General features: G+C 39.4%; 1 protein-coding gene across 4 annotated transcripts in view; it reads right to left on the bottom strand.

Annotated features, from left to right (window-relative positions):
- LOC111150776 (ral guanine nucleotide dissociation stimulator like 1) overlaps positions 1–18,104 on the bottom strand; it is a 161,808-nt gene that overhangs the window by 67,695 nt on the left and 76,009 nt on the right. For all 4 annotated transcript variants that reach the window (XM_022508368.1, XM_022508370.1, XM_022508369.1 and 1 more), the window contains one exon: positions 16,871–17,079. In XM_022508368.1, coding sequence (XP_022364076.1) covers positions 16,871–17,079 — 209 coding nt within the window. The remainder of the gene's footprint in view (positions 1–16,870; positions 17,080–18,104) is intronic.

Raw genomic sequence — 18,104 nt, 5'->3', positions numbered from 1 at the left:
GGAGGAAGGAAGGAAGGAAGGAAGGAAGGAAGGAAGGAAGGAAGGAGAGAGAAACAGAGAGAGAGTGGGCACCTGGGTGGCTCAGTTGGTTAAGCAACTGCCTTCAGCTCAGGTCATGATCCTGGAGTCCCAGAATTGAGTCCCATATTGGGCTCCCTGCTCAGCAGGGAGTCTGCTTCTCCCTCTAACCCTCCCCCTTCTCATGCTCTCTCTCTCTCTCAAATAAATAAATAAAATCTTTAAAAAAAAAGAGAGAGAGAGAAAGAGGAGGAGGGGAGGGAGGGAGGGAGGAAGGAAAAAGAAGGAAGGAAGGAAGGTAGGAAGGAAGGAAAGAAAAGGAAGAAAGGAAGGAGAGGAAAGCTACTTCGCAGAAAACACTTTTATCTCATGTCAAGAAAAGAAAGCTAGCCTGGTTAGGACTAGAGGTGAAGTCTTCAACAGCATCCCTTCACTTAACAGCACCATCACCAAGAGCCCTAGAACGCTAGGGTTCTACAGTCATCACATGTTCCCACAGAGAATTCCCAGAGAAGTTGGGTCCATTTGGGGAAAAAAAAAAAAAAAAAAAAAAGGATTTACCAGAGACTGCCAACCCAGCATGGAAGAGAACTTATTTTCATTTTCCCTCAAGTGATTATGGCTGGGTGTAATTCTAAAACAGTACCAAATGAAATTGTTCTGGTTAACCTCAAGCACTGGTGTAGACACAGAGAGTAAAGAGGGACAAGTGTTTGTCTTATTGAGGCTAAACCCTTTGTTTCCTGGGAGTCTGCTTCTGCCTGGGAGCCATGGCTCATCAGGGCATGATGTTCTGTCCAGAACAAAGGTGAAGGTGAATAAACGCCTGACCTTCAGCTTCCTGGAGCAGCCTAAATTTTACTGATGTTGTATCAATTTTCTATTGCTGCCATAACAAATTCTACAGACTCAGTGGCTTAAACAACACGAATTCATTATTTTATAGTTGCATAAGTCAGAAGTCCAATACATGGTATGAGCAGGACTGTGTTCCGTTCTAGAGGCTCTAGGAGATAATCCATTTAATTGCCTTTTCTAGCTTCTAGAGGCTGCCCGTACTTGGCCTCCTGTCCCCTTCTTCCAGCTTCAAAGCCAGCCACACAGCATCTCTGTGATTCTGTTTCCATCCTCACCTCTTTTTCTCTGATTCTTTTTTGTCTCCACCATTCACTTTTTTTTTTAATTAAAGATTTTATTTATTTATTAGACAGAGAGACAGTGAGAGAGAGAGAGTGCACTAGCAGGGGGAGCAGCAGGCGGAGATAGAGGAAGAAGCAGGCTCCGCACTGAGCAAGGAGCCCGAGGAGGGGCTCGATCCCAGGACCCTGGGATCGTGACCTGAGCTTAGCTGAAGGCAGACGCTTAACCAACTGGGCCATGCAGGTGCCCCTCCACCTTTCACTTTTAAGGACCCTTGTGATTCCACTGAATCTACTCAGATAATCCAAGATAATCTCCTTATTTTAAGGTCAGCTAATCAGCAACCTTAATTCTGCTCTGCCTGGAACCCGATTATTCATATTCCAGGGGGCATTACACTGTCTGCCATGGATAGTTATGTAAGTTATTGTAAATGTTGTATCCTTTATCATTTTATGAGCTGAACCATTTTCTTCCACCTGATAAAGCGTGAACCAGCAAGAGCATGGGACCTTTCGTGAAGGACGTGCCTTATAAAAATTTTCAATGCTCTTTTCAATGTCAGAAGCACTGAAACCAAAAGATTCTCATGGCCCTTGTCATAATCCTCTCTTCTATCAGCAAATATTTTTATCTTCCAGTCACAGTAAATAAGATATGAGTCCAATGTGTCTTTCAACAAACTGCCTTTTTTTTTTTTTTTTTCCCCTAAACCTGTAACATCTATACCATCCAAGGGTTTTCTTGCCTATGGGGTCATCAACACTCAATACTAAAGAAAATCTGTTTAAACTCATCTGATTTAATACAAATCCTAGAAATGGCTTTCATTTTCTAAGAAATTCTCACCCTAGGGGGATATCCAGTATGTCTGTATTTTAAGCTAGAAAAGGAAACAAAGAAATGTTAGGATTTCCTGAAAGCTTTCCCACTGTATGAACGGGATGAGCATCCTGGAGCCAACTGACCAATAAATCTCAACTTTCTCATGGATTCTAGAACAAAAGCCTCAATAAGTGAACCACTCTGTTTGTTTCCTCTTGATTTTGTGGTGAGCTGGAGAGGGGAGTTACTAAAATAAACGAAGAGAATGGTATGGCACTATTTTGACAAACTTTCCTATGTAAGTGATGGAAGGTAGACATAAAAAACTTTCAGAAGAAGCCAAAGTATAGGAAAAAAATCACATTATGAGTTCAATAGTAACATTTAATACACGTGTTACTGCTGTAAGAGACCAGCAAGTGGAGTCGACTTATGGTTACTGCTGTAAGATACTGTGGAGCCCTAGTCTAAGGAAATTAGATTCCAGTATCTGCTCCCAAGAGCTCTCTGCTCATAACTCTCTGACCTCACATCTGAAAGAGCAGAGGGAAGATATTAGAGACTCTGCCTTCCATTAAAAGAGAAGGAAGTGGGGTGCCTGGGTGGCTCAGTGGGTTAAAGCCTCTGCCTTCGGCCCAGGTCATGGGATCAAGCCCCGCATTCGGGCTTTCTGCTCAGCGGGGAGCCTGTCCCACCCCTTCCCCCCACGTCCCCCCCGCCACCCTCTGCCTCTCTGCCTACTCATGATCTCTGTCTGTCAAATAAATAAATAAAATCTTTTAAAAAAAAGAGAGAGAGAGAGAGAAGGAAGTAATGGAGACTCATGAGCACTGCATGGAAGCACAAATTTAGGACTACTGGGCAAGTGCATAGTTCTATTCCAGAACTAAGTTAAAAAATTACTTTAAAATGAGGTTTAACATCTCAAAAAAATCTCAAAACGCTTACCTAGCTCCTCATGCTAAGAAGGTATTGGAGAGCTGAATGTATTTGTGTTATGATCTTTTGAAAGGTGTTTTACTATGACCACCTCAGTTCCCAGGGGCAAAAAAGATTTTTCTTCGAAGTGTACATTTGCTCAAGAAAATGAGAAGAAAGCCATAGAGAGGTAGAAAAAATACTGTCCAAAGACATATATGATAAAGATTTATTATCCAAAAAATACAAAAACTCCTAAAATTCAATAGTAGGAAACATGATTAAAGAATGGGCAGAAAAGAACTTCCAGTTTCCAGTCCAGCACGTAAGGAGCTTACAAGTAGCCACTCCATCCTAACAACAAGTGAAAAGCTGACTAAACTGAAAAATGAACAACTATTCTTAGATCCATCAGAAAAGTGAGGTCATGGGCAAACCACTGTTCTTCATAACGGAAGAGACAGACAGGCAGATACAAAGAATCACAACTTATCAGAGCAGACATTCCATGGAAACCAGCGCCAGAGTAGGAAAACCTGAAATGTAATTACTGAATTGCTGGTGGCTCAGTGTGGACACAACTAAGGAAGATAAACTATAGGGGGACCCAGTCACAGATGTACTGCCACACTTTTTTGAGTTTTACCTCCAGGAGACTGACCAGGTTCCCACAGTAAGTATCAGAGAAAAATCTCCTGGTACAAGGGCACCTGGGTGGCTCAGTCAGTTAGGTGTCTGGCTTCAGTTCAGGTGATGATCTTGGGATCCTGGGATCAAGCCCCATGTTAGGCTCCCTGCTCAGTGGGGAGTCTGCCTCTCTCTCCCCATTTGCCCCCTCCCTCATGCTCACACACACTCTCTCTCTCTCTCTCTCTCTCTTAAATAAATAAATAAAATCTTTCTTTAAAAAGTCTTACATAAATAAATTAATAAAATCTTTAAAAATAAAGTCTCTTGGTACTTCTAGCAAGGGAAGGTGAAAAGGAACCATCTTGAAATACACCAAGTATTCTGTTCTTCTTAAGAACACCTGCTCTCAGGACAAACTATTTTACCAGACCCTAATCTACTCAGGGAAAGGAAAATGTCTGCTCTATGCTTTTCTAGCCTTCCACGTGGGGGAAAGGAAATACCCATCTTGAAGCCCCCCTCGCTATCCTTTCACTAAGAGAGGGAGGGGAGAAAAAAAACAACTAAGCACTGGTGAAGCTCAGTCCAGGGGAAGATGTTCACCATTAGAGTGAAACCTAATCATAGGATTACAGGAAGCTTCCTTTCCCCTGCATTTCAAGTACCCTAGGAAAGACCAATTTCCTTTTACTGGGTATATCATATCCACCTTTCATGAAAATATTATAATACATATTAAAAGGCAAGAAAGCAAAACAAAACAAAAAAACTAAACACACTGTGAAGAGACTGAACAAGCATCAGAACCAGAGTCAGAACAGAAATATCATATTAGGAATTTTTTAAAACTATGATTAGCTTCTTAGGGAACTGAAGGGAAAAAGTAGACAACATATAAGGATAGAAAATGTAAGCAGAGAAATGGAAATAAAGAATAAGAAAGGAATACTAGAAATCAAAAACATCGTAACAGAAATGAAGAATGCCTTTTAGGGACCCATTAGTAGATTCTGTAGAGAAAGAATCTCTACATTTGAGAATATGAAAATAGATACTTCTAAAACTGAGAAGCAAATAAACAAATACAAAACACAAAAACAAATTTAAAAAATCCTCCTCCAAAAGAATAGAATATCAAGCATTATGGGACCATTACAAAAGGTATAACATATGTGTAATGGGAGTATCAGAAGGAAAGGAAACAGAAACAATATCTAGAGGACTAATGAAGAAGAAATGAATGATAATTTCCCCAAATTAATGTCAGACACAAAACCACAAATTCAAGAAGCTCAGAGAACATCAAGAGAGATAAATGCCCTAAACACTACACCTAGGCATATCATATTCAAACTTCAGAAAATCAAAGACAAAGAAAAAATCTTGGAAAAATCACAGCAAACAAAACAAAACAAGAACACCTTACCTGTAAAGGAGCAAAAATCAGAATTATATCCAAGTTCTTCTCAGAAGCTATGCAAGCATGAAGAGAGTGAAGTGAAATACCTAAAATGTTGAGAGAGAAACCCACCAACCTGAAATTCTGTACTCTTTGAAACTATCCTTCAAAAGCGAAGGAGAAATAAAGACTTTCTCAAATGAACAAAAACAAAAATCAAGGGAATTTTTAGCCAGTAGACCTGCCTTGCAAGAAAGGTTTAAAAAGTTCCTCAGAGAGAAGAAATATGATATAGGTCAGAAATTCATATCTACATGAAACTCACACAAGAATAAATAGAGAACCTGAATAAACCTGTATTTGTTAAAGAAATTGAATCAATAATCAATAACCTTCCAAAACAGAAATACCAGGTCCAGATGGGTTCCTTGGTAAGTTCTACCAAACATTTAAGGAAGAAATTATACTGATTCTCTACAATGTCTTTCAGAAGATAGGATCAAAGGGACTACTTCCTAATTCATTCTATAAGGCAAGTTTATTAACCTAATACCAAAACCAGATAAAGACATTAGAAGAAAACTAAAGACCAACATCTCTCATGAATATAGATGCAAAAAATCTCAAAAGAAAAAGCAAATTAAATCCAACAATATAAAAAAGAATTATATACCATAACCAAGTTAGATTTATTCTAAGTATACAAACCTGGTTCAACATTTGAAAATCAGTTCATGTAATCTATAACATGAACAGTTAATGAAGAAAAAAATCACATGATCAAATCAATAGATACAGAAAAAGTAGATGACAAAAATCAAACACTCATTCATGATAAAACTCTTAACAGACCAGGAATAGGGAAAATTTTCCTCAACTTGATAAATAATATCTACAAAAAATCTACAGGTAACATCATACTTAACAATGAGAAACTCAAAGCTTTCCCACTCCCATCAGGAACAAGGCAAGATGTCCCCTCTCACCACTGCATTTAAACGTTGTTCTGGAAATCCTAGCTAATACAAAAAGCAAACACAAAAAACAAGAAAAGGAAATAAAAGGTACACAGATTGGGAAGAAGGAAATAAAACTATCTTTGTTTGCAGATAACATAATTATCTATGGAAAATCTGAAAAAAAAATCCACCAAAAACTCTGCGAACTAATAAGTAATTATAGTAAGATTACAGAATACAAGGTTAACATACAAAAGTTAATTGCTTTCATATATACTAGCAATGAACAAGTGGAATTTGAAATTAAAAACACATAAGCCCTTCACAATAGCACCTTCCCAAAAATAAAATATTATGTATAAATCTAAAAAAAAATGTTAAAGATGTATATGAGCTAAACTACAAAACCCTTATAAAATATATCAAAGAACAAACTAAAAGAGAAATGTTCCATGTTCATGGATAGGAAGACTCAGTACTGTCTAAATGTCAGTTCTTCCCAACTTGATCTATAAACTCAATGCACTCTCAACCAAAATCCTAGCAAGTTATTCTGTGGATATTGATAAGTGGATTTTAAAGTTTATTTGGAGAGGCAAAAGACCCAGAATAACCAACTCAATTTTGAAAGAGAACAAAGTCATAAGATTGATGCTACCTGACTTGAAGACTTACTGTATAAAGCTGTAATAATCAAAACTATATGGTATTGGTGAAAGCAGACAAAGAGCTCAATAGAGCAGATTATATGAACTGATTTTCAAATGTCGGACCAGTTTTGTATACTTGGAATAAATCCAATAGAGCAGATCTATCTACCAAAAATAGATTGACATGAATACGGTTAACTGATCTTCAACAAAGCAGCAAAAGCAATACAATGGAGCAAAGATAGTCTCTTCAACAAATGATGAGTGCTAGAACAACTGCATATTCACATTTTAAAAAAAATGAATCTAGACACGACCTTACACCTTTCACAACAATCAACTCAAAATGGGTCACAGACCTAAATGTAAAACATGACACTATAAAACTTCTAGATGATAACATAGGAGAAAAGTTAGATGATCTTGGGTATAACAGTGTCCTTTTATTTCTTTTTTTTTTTAAGATTTTATTTGTTTTATTTTATTTTATTTTTTCAGTGTTCCAAGATTCATTGTTTATGCACCACACCCAGTGCTCCATGCAATATGTGCCCTCCTTAGTACCCACCACCAGGCTCACCCAACCCCCCACCCCTCTCCCTTCCAAAACCTTCAGTTTGTTTCTCAGAGTCCATAGTCTCGTACGGTTCATCTCCCCCTCTGATTTCCCTCAATTCACTTATACTTTCCTTCTCCTAATGTCCTCCATGTTTATTTGTAAGTAGTCTCTGTACCCAGTGTGGGGCTCAAACCCACAATCCCTAATCAAGAGTTGCATGCTCCACTGACCGAGGCAGCCAGGTGCCTCAACAATGTCCTTTTAAATACAACAGCAAGGCACAAATCATGAAAGAAAATAATGATAAGCTGGACATCTTTAAAATTTAAAAAACTACTGCACTGCAAAAGATAATGTTAAGAAATGAGAAGACAAGCCAAAGTCTTGGAGAAAACATTTGTAAAACTCACATCTGATAAAGGACTGTTATCCAAAATGTACAAAGAACTCTTAAAACTCAACAATATGAAAACAACACAATTTTAAAAAATGGGCAGAAGACCTAAACAGATACATTACCAAAGAAGATAGATGAGAAATAAGCACATGAGAAGATTTTTAGCATCATATGTCATTATGGAACTGCAAATCTAAAATACAGTGAGATACCATCACACACCTATCAGAATGGCCTAAATCCAAAACATTGACAATACCAAATGCTGACAACGATGTGGAGCAACAGGAACTCTTGTTGAATGCTAGTGGGAATGCATCTTAAAAAAATAAACATACTCTTCCCCCATGATCCAGCATTTTTGCTCCTTGATAAATTTACCCTAAGAAGTTGAAAACTTTGGTCCACACAAAAACCTATAGATGGATGTTTACAACACTTTCATTTTATTTTATTATTTAATTGCCAAAACGTAAAAACAACAAAGATGCCCTTTAGTGGATGAATAAGTAAACTGTGACATATACAGACAATGGAATATTATATGGCACTAAAAAGAAAAGAGCTATTAAGTCATGAAAAGACACAGAGGAGCCTTAATTGCATGTTACTAAGTGAAAGGACCCAATCTGGAAAGGCTACATATTGCATGATCCAAACGATGTGACATTCTGGAAAAGGCAAAACTATGGGTGCAGTTAAAAAAAAAAATCAGTGATTTCCAGGGATTGGGTGGGAAGAGGGAAAGATGAGTAGACAGAGCACAGAGGATATTTAGGGCAGTGGAACTCTTCTGTATAATGCTGTAATAATGGATGCACGTCATTATACATTTGTCCAAACCCACAGAATGTATACCACCAAGTGTGAGCCCCGATTTAACTATGGACTTTGGGTGATCATGACATGTCTGCCATTGTAACAAATGTACCACTCTATGTGGGAGGTTGATAATGAGCAGGAGGTATGTGGGAACTCTCGGTACTTTCCACAATTCTGCTATGAACATTAAGTTCTATTTTTTAAAAAGTCTCTCTCTTTTTTTTTTTAAGATTTTATTTATTTATTTGAGAGAGAGACAGTGAGAGAGAGCATGAGCGAGGAGAATTCAGAGGGAGAAGCAGACTCCCCATGGAGCTGGGAGCCCGATGTGGGACTCAATCCCGGGACTCCCGGGATCATGACCTGAGCCGAAGGCAGTCGTCCAACCAACTGAGCCACCCAGGCGTCCCCAAAAGTCTCTCTTTTTAAAGTACATATTGAACCCTCGCTGCCTTGACAGTAATGGTGCAAGTCTTTAGATTTACTTGTCTGTCCCACCAAATGGAGGCAGATGCCGGGTACTGTTCATGGTTGTCCCTTTCAATGCGAGTGCTCATAATAGGCTTGAATAACACATAAACCATTATTTAGCCGTCTTGGACAGATAGTTCCTAAGAACCAACGGCTGATACCATTCCTAAGGATACAGCTGTGAACAGCAGAGGCACGGAGACAGTCAAGAAATAAGCAAGATAAATAAAAAAGGGAATTTCCAAAAGTAGAAAGTTCCATGAAGAAAGAAAAACTGATGGCAATTTCTTAAACACTCCAGCCACTATACTAAGAACTTTGTACCATCAAGCTTAAACCTCATAATAACTCTATAAGTATTAGGGTTATTTTTCATTCTAACACTATAGGCACGGAAACTGAAGCTAGTAAGATAAAGTAACTTGCCCAATGTTGCGTAGCAAGTAAGAAGTGCAAAACTGTAATCAAATTCATTTTCTTACTTCTGAGTTCATGCTCACTCTATTCATTACATGAATCCCCTAAAAGAAAGACAGAAAAACCGCTTTTCCCATAAATATTCTAAAACTCTGAAAGGAAACAAAAGCATATTTGGCACTTATGACAAAGTCTAAGGAATTAATGAAATGTTTTCAAGCTTTATATTAAGTTTCTAATTCCACTTAGTTAACACACAGTGTTACACTAGTCTCAGGTGTACAATGTAGTGAATCAACACTTCTGTACAACAGCCTGTGCTCTTCACAAGTGCACGCCTTAACCCCCACCACCTATTTCACCCATCCCCCCACCCCATACCCTCTGGTGACCATCAGTTTGCCTCTCCAATTAATTCTATATTTTGATTTGTGTCTGTCTCTCACTTTTTCCCTGTTTGTTTCTTAAATTTCACACATGAGTGAAATCGAATGGTATTTGTCTTTCTCTGACTTATTTTGCCAAGCTTTACATTTGAAAGAGAAGAGTCGTCTTCTCTTCACTCAGCAAGGTCAGCTCCATTCTTGCTGGTTATTGGAACAGCATCTTTTACATCGTTACTACTCCAGGTGTTACTACTCCAAATGTCAGAAGTATGGCTTTAAGATTACTATCTCCAGGGGCGCCTGAGTGGCTCAGTGGGTTAAGCCTCTGCCTTCGGCTCAGGTCATGATCTCAGGGTCCTGGGATCGAGCCCCGCATTGGGCTCTCTGCTCAGCAGGGAGCCTGCTTCCTCCTCTCTCTCTGCCTGCCTCTCTGCCTGCTTGTGATCTCTCTCTGTCAAATAAATAAATAAAATCTTTAAAAAAAAAAAGATTACTATCTCCATAGTGATAATATATTTGCATAAATCCTCCCAAGCTTTCTCATTTACTATAACCCTGTCCTCCAAGAAGAATCCTCGTTGGGAAGCAGCAGAGTCAGGTCAGTGGATCTGACCTGAGCACATCAAATAAACAGAAACACTCTAGACACACAGACCCAAGAGTGACCTTGATGGTCCGTGGCCTATTCAACCCCCTACATCTCTGGCCAACATCCAGTTTGGTTTGGGTAATATCCAGCCCCCAAATCATCTCTTAATTGTCTCTGTCACAGAATCTAGCTCTTATACCCCAAGGATTGTACAAAGCCTGATTATATGCATTTATTTGTATAGGAATTTAATGTTACTTTCCCCCCACTAGCCATTAAATATGAAGAGTACAGGAGTTATGACCAGTTTGTCCACCATTATATACAAGGCACTTTCTACAGTACATATTAAACATCTCGTAACTATCATTTGAAAAGACGAACACACAGGAATATTGATGTTCAAGTGAACTGCTCACAAGCATGTGAAGAGAGTAATGTAGTTTCCAAGGAAAGTCAACTGAGTAGAACTGAGGGGGATCCCCAAATCACCCTTTCTTTTAAATTGGCATTAACAGATCATGGCAAGTAATATGGTATGCGTAGAAAAAGATTCCAACTCAGAAAGAGGTAGGTTTTAATTCCCGCTCTGCTAGTTACTGATTCAATGTTTCTGAGCCTCAGTTTTCTTATCTGTAAACAGGGAGGTAATGCGATGATAGATAAACTGAGACGAAGTCTGCGTAAATACATGGCAAGAAAACATGAAAAGAAGAGATAAGTTGAAAGACCCTCGGAAGTAGTGTCGTCTCTGTGACCTAAGCAAGCAAATTCAAGTCAGACTGATCTTGAAGTATAATGTTTATGGATGCCTTTAACCTCTACCCTCTCCAAAAGGCCTCCACTGGGAGAGTTCACTGGAAATGAAGGGGTAGTTCACACGTGCTCAGTCCTTTCCAAACTGTGAATTGGGTGCCAACAGTGGCTAAGCAAAAGTTCCTGGAGACACATTCACCCCTATTCCGCTTATCCCTGGCATTCTGATTACTTCTGATAGGAGAGATACAGATCAGAGAATGATTAGGAAGTGGCACCAAAGTAGCTAATAGGAAAGGTGTCTAAAGAAAAGTCTAGGTATGGGTATAAACATTTCATGGTCTTCTGTGAGGATCACCAGTTGAGGTAGCGTTCTCCCTACATTTGAGCTTGGGTATTTTCAGTGGGCCCTAACTCCCTTACCTTTTTTTAATGGTATGGTGGGAAGAATGTATGTTTAAGTGGCACGTATGTTTGAAGTTCGAGAAAATAAAATCTCAAAGCATTAACACAAATAGCTGAGCCACAATTCGAAACTTTCTCTTAGGTTAAAAGGAAGCCAATGAGCCCTAGAATTAACTAAGCCATGGTGACAAGCACGGAAAACAGGATTCCTGGCAAACTGCTGATAAGCCCAAGCAAGAGGAAAAGCAAACACATGGAATTACTATATATGAATTCAAACCACTGTCTATTGGTCAATCACAAAGACTCCTATTAGCAGAATGAAAAAAACTATTAAAAAAATATTTTTTAACCACATAAAGTTCCATATGAGAAAAGCCACAGGATTGGAAATCTTAAGGAAAATCAAAGCTTGACTTCAAATAAGCTTTCCCCAACAACAAAAAACAAAAAACAAATAAGCTTTCCCCTGGGGATAAATAAAGACTGCGGCATCTGCCATCCATCCACTCTTGACTGGTTAGGATTAGCACATCCTATAATAACTTCTCAGTGCTGATTCTACAAAAGATAAGCAACCTAGTATTAAGAAACCAAGAGAAATCACAAAAAGGTTACATCAGAGACTCACAAACAACCCGACCACGATTTACTAACAAGAAAAGAGTGTGTCGAATTTATCTTCAGAGAAGATAAGTTTGTGCAGTTTAATTGCTTACCTCCCAATTACAGACATTAAAACTCCCAGCAACCAATGTAAGGACCCAGTGTTCCACAGTATCTGCATTTTGGTTAAAATTAAACAAAGATTAACATCTGGTCACACGATCTAAGTGAGTAGGAAATGGGGAGAAAGAAATATTCACGTCGAAGTTTGTATACACATGGACAAATCAGATTTTCACAGAAGCAGCAAAATGAATGAGATTTACTTCTCTGAACTTCTACAGAACATGTTGGAGTTTGATTTTTACACCATCTTAGTGGTTGCCTACTTGTTTTATGAGTGTAAGCCTCATCTTTTGCAGTAAAATATTAAGTTCTTGGGGGTAGATCCAGGTTTTTACAGAGCATATGGAATTCGAAGGGTCCTCTCTAAGAAAAAGAATATAAAATCGTGAATCCAAATTATGTAAGAGAGTATTGCAAGTGAGTGAGTGACCCTGGAGGTTAAGTACCAAAGGCTTCACAGTAAATTCACAAGGGTGAGAACCAACCAAGTCTTGTATTTCTGTTTCATACAAATGCTGTCTTGCAGAGTACTGGGTATTTTACAGGTACTGAGCGCTCGCTGATTCCACTCATTTCAGAAGCAAGCAAAGGGCAGGACTAGGAGATGAAATTTAAGGCCAACCCATGGCCTAGCCAAGCAGGTCAAGATAAATCTTAACTCTTTTGTTCAGTTACACCTTAAATGATAATTTGAAGTAAACTGAATTTGAATTCTGAATTCAAATTCTGAATTCTGAATTATAAATCTGAATTCACGCTGATTGTGTTACTTAGTAACTGTTATCCGGTTCATCTTTTAAAAATCCAAAATTGGGTATCTCCTATAATAGAACAAAGAGAAGATTTTAAAAATCATCAAATAAAAGCTGGATGTACGTGAGTCACAGACTAAACACGCTGGTTCCTGTGTGTACGTCCACTATTTATGATGAACAGCTGGAATTCATGTGCGTTCCTTTACTGACTGCAGACATCTGTGGCCTATTATCAGTGGAGTTGCCCCGTAAGTAGAAGAGGTTGCCTATTCCAAAGGAAACTTGTAGGAGTTTTTGAAGTGCTGACCTATTTCCCCACACTGCTGGCCAAATGTATACTCCATATACTGCATTCTTTATATACACATGAAATAGCCAGAAGAAAACTCACATAATTCTCCAAGTTCTATTTATAGGTGTGAGATACTATACAAGCAAACAAACCATGAAAGATATGACTAATCCCACAGATTCATATAGCAGGCTTAACATTGTAAGTGCTGCCATGCAAAAAAACTACAGAACTTTCTATCTGTGCTGAAGTCCAGAGTTATCATATCCAGATCAATGCATGACAAAGGACAGACAGACATTTTGTCAATGTTCCTGAATATGAACATATGAATAACCATCGGTCCGAATGATGTCACTCTGCCTTGCACCGATGAGGAAAATATCTTGAGAAAAACTCAGTTATCAATAACCTTAATCACACTGGAATAGAACTTTATTATCACAGGCCCTACTTAAGACATAGATATGACCACCCAAAAAATTGCTTTAAATGTCTCCATGAAAAATATTAATAAACAACTTTTATTTTTTTAATATTTATTTATTTGAGAGGGAGAGAGAGCACATGTGCGTGAGTGTGGGATGGAGGGGCAGAGGGAGAGAGAAACTTAAGCAGGCTCTGAGAACCAAGAGTTCAACACTCAACCAACCGAGCCACCCAGGTAAGCCATTAGTAAAGAACTTTTAAAACCAGGGACAGGGGTGCCTGGGTAGCTCATCCAGTTAAGCACCTGTCTTCAGCTCAGGTATTGGTCCTGGGATCCTAGGATCTGGCTACACGTTCAGCTCCCTGCTCAGCAGGGAACCTGTTTGCTTCTCCCTCTCCTCACCTCCCTGCTCCCCACCCCCACCGCTCATGCCCTCTCTCTCTCTCAAATAAATAAACGAATAAATAAATAAAACCAAGGGACAAATTAGGAAAAATATGTCTAACATATGACAGGCAAAAAACTAATTTCATAATATTAAAGAATTACACTTAGATGATCAATAATTAGATGACAATAGTTCAAAACAAAAATAAGAAAAGGATATGAACAGACATGAACAGAAAACACAAATGCCCAGTAAATGTTCTACAGATGCTAAACCTCAGTCACAAATGTAAGAAACATAAAATTAAAAGCAATGAGCTATTTTTCAATGGACAGATCATAATAGAGATGGTTTCAATGACAGCGGTGAAAACATCCACAGTTCACAAGGGTGTGGGGAAAGCGAAGGAACAGGCAACTCTCATTCTCTGTGACAGGAGCGTGGTTGATAGAGCTTTCTGGAGGGGGACTTAGCAATACCTTTCACACTTCAAAATGTTTATATATTTTGCCCCATTGGTCACTCTTCTATGAAATTATCCTACAGAGTTCTCAAACATATATATTCAAAAACACTCTTTGCAGCATTGTTCAAAAAATTTAAAAACAGGGGCGCCTGGGTGGCTCAGTGGGTTAAGCCGCTGCCTTCGGCTCAGGTCATGATCTCAGAGTCCTGGGATCGAGCCCCGCATCGGGCTCTCTGCTCACTAGGGGAGCCTGCTTCTTCCTCTCTCTCTGCCGGCCTCTCTGCCTGCTTGTGATCTCTCTGTCAAATAAATAAATAAAATCTTTAAAAAAAAAAAAAATTTAAAAACAAACTTAAAAACTAGAGAGACCTTAACTGCCCACCCACAGAATAATCTATTCCATAAATACTATACAGCCACTAAAAAGAATATGGTAAATCCATCTATATGTGATTCTGAAATAACGGTATCTTACATTTCTTGAGCTTTCAATATGCTAGGCAGTATTCTAAGCTTTTCACATATGTTTATTCTCTTAATAAACAAAAAATCTCTAAGACGGGGCGCCTGGGTGGCTCAGTGATTTGAGTGTTGGACTCGAGATTTTGGCTCAGGTCATGGTCTCAGGGTCATGAGATCGAGCCCTACATTGGTCTCTGGGCTCAGAGGGGGAGTTTCTTTGAGATTCTCTCTCCCTCTTCCTCTGCCCCTCCCCTGATTTGTGTTCTCTCTTGAATAAAATAAATAAATCTTTTAAAAAAAATCTCCAAGATAGATAAATTAAAAAAAAAAAGTTGCAGAACAGACTGTGTACTATGATTCTATCTGTATCATATAAAAAATATATTTTTGACAAATATCAAATATGAACAAATATTATATATATTTACATACATGTATGTGTATGTGTATACATATGTATATGTGCCCAGAAAAATTGGGGAAGAATACAAAAGGAATGGTAGACAGTGATTACCTAAGAGGAATGGCACTTGGGGGAAAAGAAAATGTTTACTTTCATAATTTTCTGAATTGTTTGAACTTTTCGCTATATATGGAATACTTATATTTTTTAAAAGAATTTATTTACTTGAGAGAGAGTGACAGAGATAGCAAGAGAGAGAATGAACAGAGGGAGAGAGACAGAGGAAGAGGGAGATGCAGGCTCCCCCCTGAGCAGGGAGCCTGATGTGGGCTTGATCCCAGGACTGAGCCAAAGGCAGACGCTTACTGACTGAGTTACCCAAGAGTCTCTGTTACTTCTATTCTTAAAATGTTAATATGTGTTATCTGCCTAACTAGATTATGGTCTATTTAATTTTTTTCTTTCTACTTCTAAATTTTTTTTTTTTAAAACCTAATAAAAGATATTTGGGACAATGTAGCAATATGAGAAAAACGTGAATATTTCCTTTTTCTACCCTTCTATGAGCACATGAGCGTATAGTACTTTCAAAATGTTTTAAAAACCACCTAAAAGTCAGCATTCAACTACTCCAACAAAAACATCCTATTTCATTTTCTTTCTTAGGCAGGAAACCCCGGAATGTAAGGATTTAGATGAGAGCTCTCATGTGTCTAGAACAACTGTCTGACAGATGGCTTTCTTCCTCCCAATATCAAGTCAATTTAATAATAATTTATTAAAAGGTCAAGCTTAATTATAAATAAAGCCAAAATGAGGGGGGAAATAGAATTATCAATGTGTGAATTACAATACACCCTGCTCTGCCATATGTAACGTGGGACTTGACAACATAAACCCAGGATAACATCTCTGTGCCTGTCCGCAGAGCAGTCGATGCACAGTGACTGTTAACAGTATCACCGCCATCATTACTGAAGCTCCCATCCACTAGCTTCTTCCTACGGGTCTAATGCTGAACTCCACACTTCACATATATTAGCCTTTTTTTTTTTAAAGATTTTATTTATTTATTTGACAGACAAGTAGGCAGAGAGGGAGGCAGAGAGAGAAAAGAAGAGGCAGGCTCCCCACTGAGCAGAGAGCCCGATCCCGGGACCCTGGGATCATGACCTGAGCCGAAGGCAGAGGTTTCAACCCACTGAGCCACCCAGGCACCCCTATATTAGCATATTTAATTCTCCAAACAACCCAGTAAGATTCCTGGTGACTGATTATTTACTAGAATAACATAAAATTATGAACATATGGAGAAAATAGAAACTGAAATCCGCAACCGAACCTAGATTTATAGCATGTACTCCTAAATATTTTATAGATTTTTTATAAGGTATTTCTACCAGAAATAAACCATAAAATGGCTCCTGAATAGCCTCCGTGCCACTTGTTCCAGAAGTTATTCCTTCCAGGTTATCCTTCCTCACACACCCCACTCCGCATACCGAGTGCAGGGGAATCTGAAACGCACGCCCTCCCTCCGCAGAAAGCTTCCCCCCTTCCCCAATGTTTCTCTCCTCTTGCAAACTCCGCTGCAGTCTTACCTGTCCAGCAGCAGTTCGAGCACCTCTTTAGTGGAGGCAAAGCCTCTGTACGTTGACAGAAAGATGCTGATGTAGGTAAAGTCATTGTCCCCAAAAGCCGTCAGCAGGTTCTCCACCAGCTTCTCCAAGGTTCCAGCTTTGATGGTCCTGATCTTACAGGTTTCGTACTGACTGACGGTATGTCCTGGAGGCAGCTGGTCCCCTTCAACCTGTACAATAAATTCATGATGAGGATCAGGCGAAAGAGCTCCCCAAAGAAAAACCCCAAATGCTGAGACTGCTGAAACGCAGCCTGTCAGGTTTTCCTTGCTCTTATTTCATTTCCCAACGAGCCATAGAAGGCAGTTCTCCCACCTGGGAGTGTAGTAGTGAGGTGGTGGGGGATGGGGTTGGGGGGACGCTACTTTACTTCATGGTGGTTACACTTGCTTCTCCTTGATGCCCTATCAAGAACTTGACTGCTGGGCTAAACTGGCCAAGGATGTTTCCCGTGAGCCCAGAATCAAGCTCAGCAGAAGTTAATCGATCATTTCCTTTGTATTGTTCCACGGTGAGTTGTCAAGCTCGTTCTTACAGACAGCTCCTACAGCGGTGTGCTGGGGCTGACGCACACTGGCTTTGAAGAGGCGACTGTGAGATTTTCAGGACTTGCATGAGCCAGCTGACATCGTGTTCCTGGGCTGAAAGACCAGCCATGGTCGGAGTGTGTCCTCCATGGAAATCTCTGGAGATCTGACCACGGCCTGATTCTCTTCAGCCCACAAGAAGCAACAGCCTTCCTGATTCAATGTCATCAACAGTCAACGGAATTGACCAGGAAGTGGCTAGACCAAGGAGCCCTGTGGCTCATCCCTGGGGAGTAGTGGAAAGGGTGCATGGGTGTATGACACCTGCCTCCTGGAGACTTGTGCCCAACAACAAAGGACATGGGCTCCTGAGAAGTAGCTGTCACACAAGAATGACGCTGCGGATAGTACTGGCAGGTCTGACCGCCCCTTGGGAAACATAAAACATAACAAGTGATTATGGATAAGATATGCAAAGCTCAAAATTGAGTCTGAGGGAAGAGAATTAAACGGAAGAAGATGCAATTTTCAGCTTAACGTGTCCTTCACAGGCACGAAGATGACCTACCAAGAGGATCTTTTTCTAAAATAAATCATCAGTGAGTGCCGATGCGGCAAACAATCGTCAGGCCGTTTTCCTCAATGGTGAGTTTAAATCGTGGCATGTT

Source organism: Enhydra lutris, unplaced genomic scaffold (assembly GCF_002288905.1).
Source record: "Enhydra lutris kenyoni isolate GAN:26980312 unplaced genomic scaffold, ASM228890v2 scaffoldscaffold24, whole genome shotgun sequence".
Taxonomy (NCBI): domain Eukaryota; kingdom Metazoa; phylum Chordata; class Mammalia; order Carnivora; family Mustelidae; genus Enhydra; species Enhydra lutris.
This window is presented reverse-complemented; position numbering and strand designations above follow the sequence as displayed.